Here is a 3,241-nt window from a genome sequence, read left to right on the forward strand (position 1 = left end):
AGTTAAAAAAAATTAAAATCCCGAGGCTGGCAGGCACACCATCGCACCAACACAGCTTCTTTCAGCAATAATAACAGCACGAGTTATGCAATAGGTGGAGAAGGGTTAATGCCCACCAAAATCAGCCACTTTCCGACTCAGTGCCAGGTTTTCTAAGCTCTATTGACACACCACGAGGGATTAATCCAAATGAACGGCATGCCATCATTTCTCAAAATCAATCCAGAAATAACCAAAAATTAATCTGCCGTCCACCTCCTCAAATTAGCATTAAGACAGGCAAAAAAAGCTGATCCCAAAGAAGGCATCCAGGAGAAAAATCACACGCACACACGCACACCAAAAGGGATAAAGAAACAAAAGAGATCTAATTACCTTGAGTTTTCTTTCTCGGCTTCTGACGCAAGGGAACCTGCTGGAAATGCAGGAAGGAAAGAAAAGAGGAATTTCTGATTGTGTTGTAACATTTGTAAAGAGAGAAGGAGGGAGGAGGTGGCAGTGTTTATGAGCAGGATGGAAGCTAAAAAAAACTCTCCAAGCAGAGCAGAGGGAAGCTATGGCTGAGGCACAAAATGTACTAATTAGAATCAATAGACATTGAGCTGAACTTGAAAAAAAAAAAAAAAACAACGTAACAACATTTATCACTAATGCTTCCTGTTTCCACCCACAGGCAGCTTTCCCACTATCGCTTAGGGCAGCACACCGTTCGCTGAAGTTCTTTAAAAAATAAAATATTTCCCTTTCATTTTTTGTGAGAGAAGAAAAAAAATAGACCCTGCTCTTGCAATCTCTAAATGACATTGTTTAAATAAACCTGGAAGATGACTGTTGTAGTCTCACACTATTACAGGTTCACCCTGGACTACTCGATTCATGCTCCTAAACCACATAGAATTACACCTCAACCACATGAATTAAATATCCCAGAAACAGGAATTCCGCAGTCTCTTGAAGTATAACTATCAAGCCTCCTTATCAGGAAATTTTTATTTACAGCCAAATTGAAAATGATTTCTTTGTCTTAAGTATCTGTGAACATTTCTCACATGTCTTATGAAAGATAAATTAATTATCATCTTCTATTTTATTATAGTTCTTCAAATACTCAAATCAGGTATAAGACAATATAGATGAAATAAACATTTTTCACAATACATTTTAAACAATTCATATAAAATCAGACAATCAGCAAAAATAGAAAAGTTAAAAAAGTTTTCATATAGCCCTCTGTGAGTGTGTGTGTGTATGTGTGTAAAGACATTTTAGATTAAAGTAGTTTCACTTTTTTCTCCACAATATTTAAGCTGAATCTACTTAGGTTTAAATGACAATTTTTTATCCTATAAAAATTCTATCCAAGTAGAGAATGTGAAAACATAGTACATAATTGAAAAGCAGTTCTAAAAGTTGGTATGCAATCTTATTACAATATTTTGCAGTGTTATCACAGATGCAGCCAGCTAGTATTCTACATATCTAATTGCACCTGGCTACTATTCTACATATCTAATTATTGATCTAATAGCTATTGTATACGGTCCTACAAATGTTTAAAGAGTTATAGTGGAAATAAGATGGAATTTTTAAATCCAGAGGCCTGAAATCAACTTATAGCTGTCACAATTAGTAGCTGTGTTACCCAGGAAAAAGTCAATTTACCACTTCTTCATTTGCAAAATCAAGATATTTATAATAATTCCAATCCTATAGGTTGGAATCAGACATATTTAACAAGATTGTACATGAAAACTGTGAAAACTAAAAAACATTACTTCTATGATTAAATGTAACATAACATTCTATGGTTAGATATAAACAAATACTTTATATCTAATAAACAAAAAATTTCATAGTAATTTGTTTAGGATAAGTAGGACTTGTATTTTCTTCAGCAGCAAAGATGGAATTAAAATGCTTAAATTCTATTTTCTGAGAAAATAGAATTCTATTTATCCCTGAAGAAATTAATCGTCCTTGTGAAAATAGAATTCTATTTATCCCTGAAGAAATTAATCATCCTTGTGAAAAAGGTCATAACAAAATCAATAATTTCCCTAAGTTTTTGGCAAGTATAGACATATCTCATTCGATAGATATGACACATAGCTAAAATTTAGGCACGTTATCACAGCAGGGTCCTAGTCTCAGCTTTGCTTCACAAATATCTCCTACACTGACTTGCATCTGGATCTAAAATCCCCACCATTCCCTCTAATGGTCTCCTGGGGTCTTTTTTTATATGCAATTGAGATCTGAGATCAGTAAAATTAATCAGTACCTATAAATAGGTACCTATTTTAGCCCAAATATGTATATTATTCGAACAGCTAAAACTTACCTGAGAGCCAGGACTAAAAGCAATGAAGAGAGTAAGTAAATTTAAATAGTGGGAACGATTTGAGAAAATCGGGGTCCAGGAGACCCCCAAGGAGCACTCGAGACAAACTAAGAACCAGAGCAACAGGGAGAAAAGGAAATTGTTCAGAAGCATTCCTAGAGGATTCCGGCCCCAAATGAACGAGGTAAAATCACATTACAAAAAGAGCTGAGAACAGCTTTAAAAAGAACAAGAGAGAGGGAAGTCAAGAGAGGACAGAAGGCTGTGGATCTACAGGGAAGCAGCACTCACACCATCTCTCCTGACTGGGAACCAGTGAATCTCCTGCACTCATTCATCTCTTATGAACTCCCAGTGGAACTGGGGGCTCTCCAGCTCCACTATCCAACCTTTGGGCTGGTTCTAGAGACAGCCCGGAATCAAGCTGCAGCCTCTGTCTCAATGTCACCCGAGACCAGCCCTTAGGGAGTTTAGCCAGCTCTCCTCTGATAGCACTTCTCCCAAAGCAAATTATTTTAAAATCTATATAGCTGTTCAAACTGTTTCCCCAAACCAGGAACAGACTACATATTATAGAAATAACAAAGTATAGGAAGTTTCAGTTTCACTTGATATATATGATTTGAAACCTACATTGGTTTACACGAGAGAATGAAAACAATCTTGAGAACTTTAGCGAGTTTAAGATACATCTTACTCCTCACAACAGGAAGTGGAACCCGCCAACTAGTCCGTTTCAAAAAAGAGCTTACATGTGGTTTTTTTCACTAGGTGAGTGAAAAAAAAAAAAAAAAAAAAAAGCCAAGTGAGATATTTTTCTCCAACTGTTTTCTTCCTTTGGGGATATTGTAGGTAAAACTGAAGAATTACTCTTAATTCTGAATTTGCCCTCAGTTCTAA

General features: G+C 35.9%; 1 protein-coding gene across 1 annotated transcript in view; it reads right to left on the reverse strand.

Moving 5' to 3' along the window:
• The window catches only part of IPCEF1 (interaction protein for cytohesin exchange factors 1), a 75,102-nt gene extending 72,406 nt beyond the window's left edge, over positions 1 to 2,696 (reverse strand). The window contains exons 1-2 of the mRNA XM_011362713.1: positions 2,635 to 2,696; positions 376 to 415 (exon numbers count right to left, since the gene is read on the reverse strand). Coding sequence (XP_011361015.1) covers positions 376 to 415; positions 2,635 to 2,679 — 85 coding nt within the window. The 5' untranslated portion in view covers positions 2,680 to 2,696. The remainder of the gene's footprint in view (positions 1 to 375; positions 416 to 2,634) is intronic.
• Positions 2,697 to 3,241: the final 545 nt, after the last annotated feature.

This window comes from Pteropus vampyrus, unplaced genomic scaffold (genome assembly GCF_000151845.1).
Source record: "Pteropus vampyrus isolate Shadow unplaced genomic scaffold, Pvam_2.0 Scaffold78, whole genome shotgun sequence".
Classification (NCBI taxonomy): domain Eukaryota; kingdom Metazoa; phylum Chordata; class Mammalia; order Chiroptera; family Pteropodidae; genus Pteropus; species Pteropus vampyrus.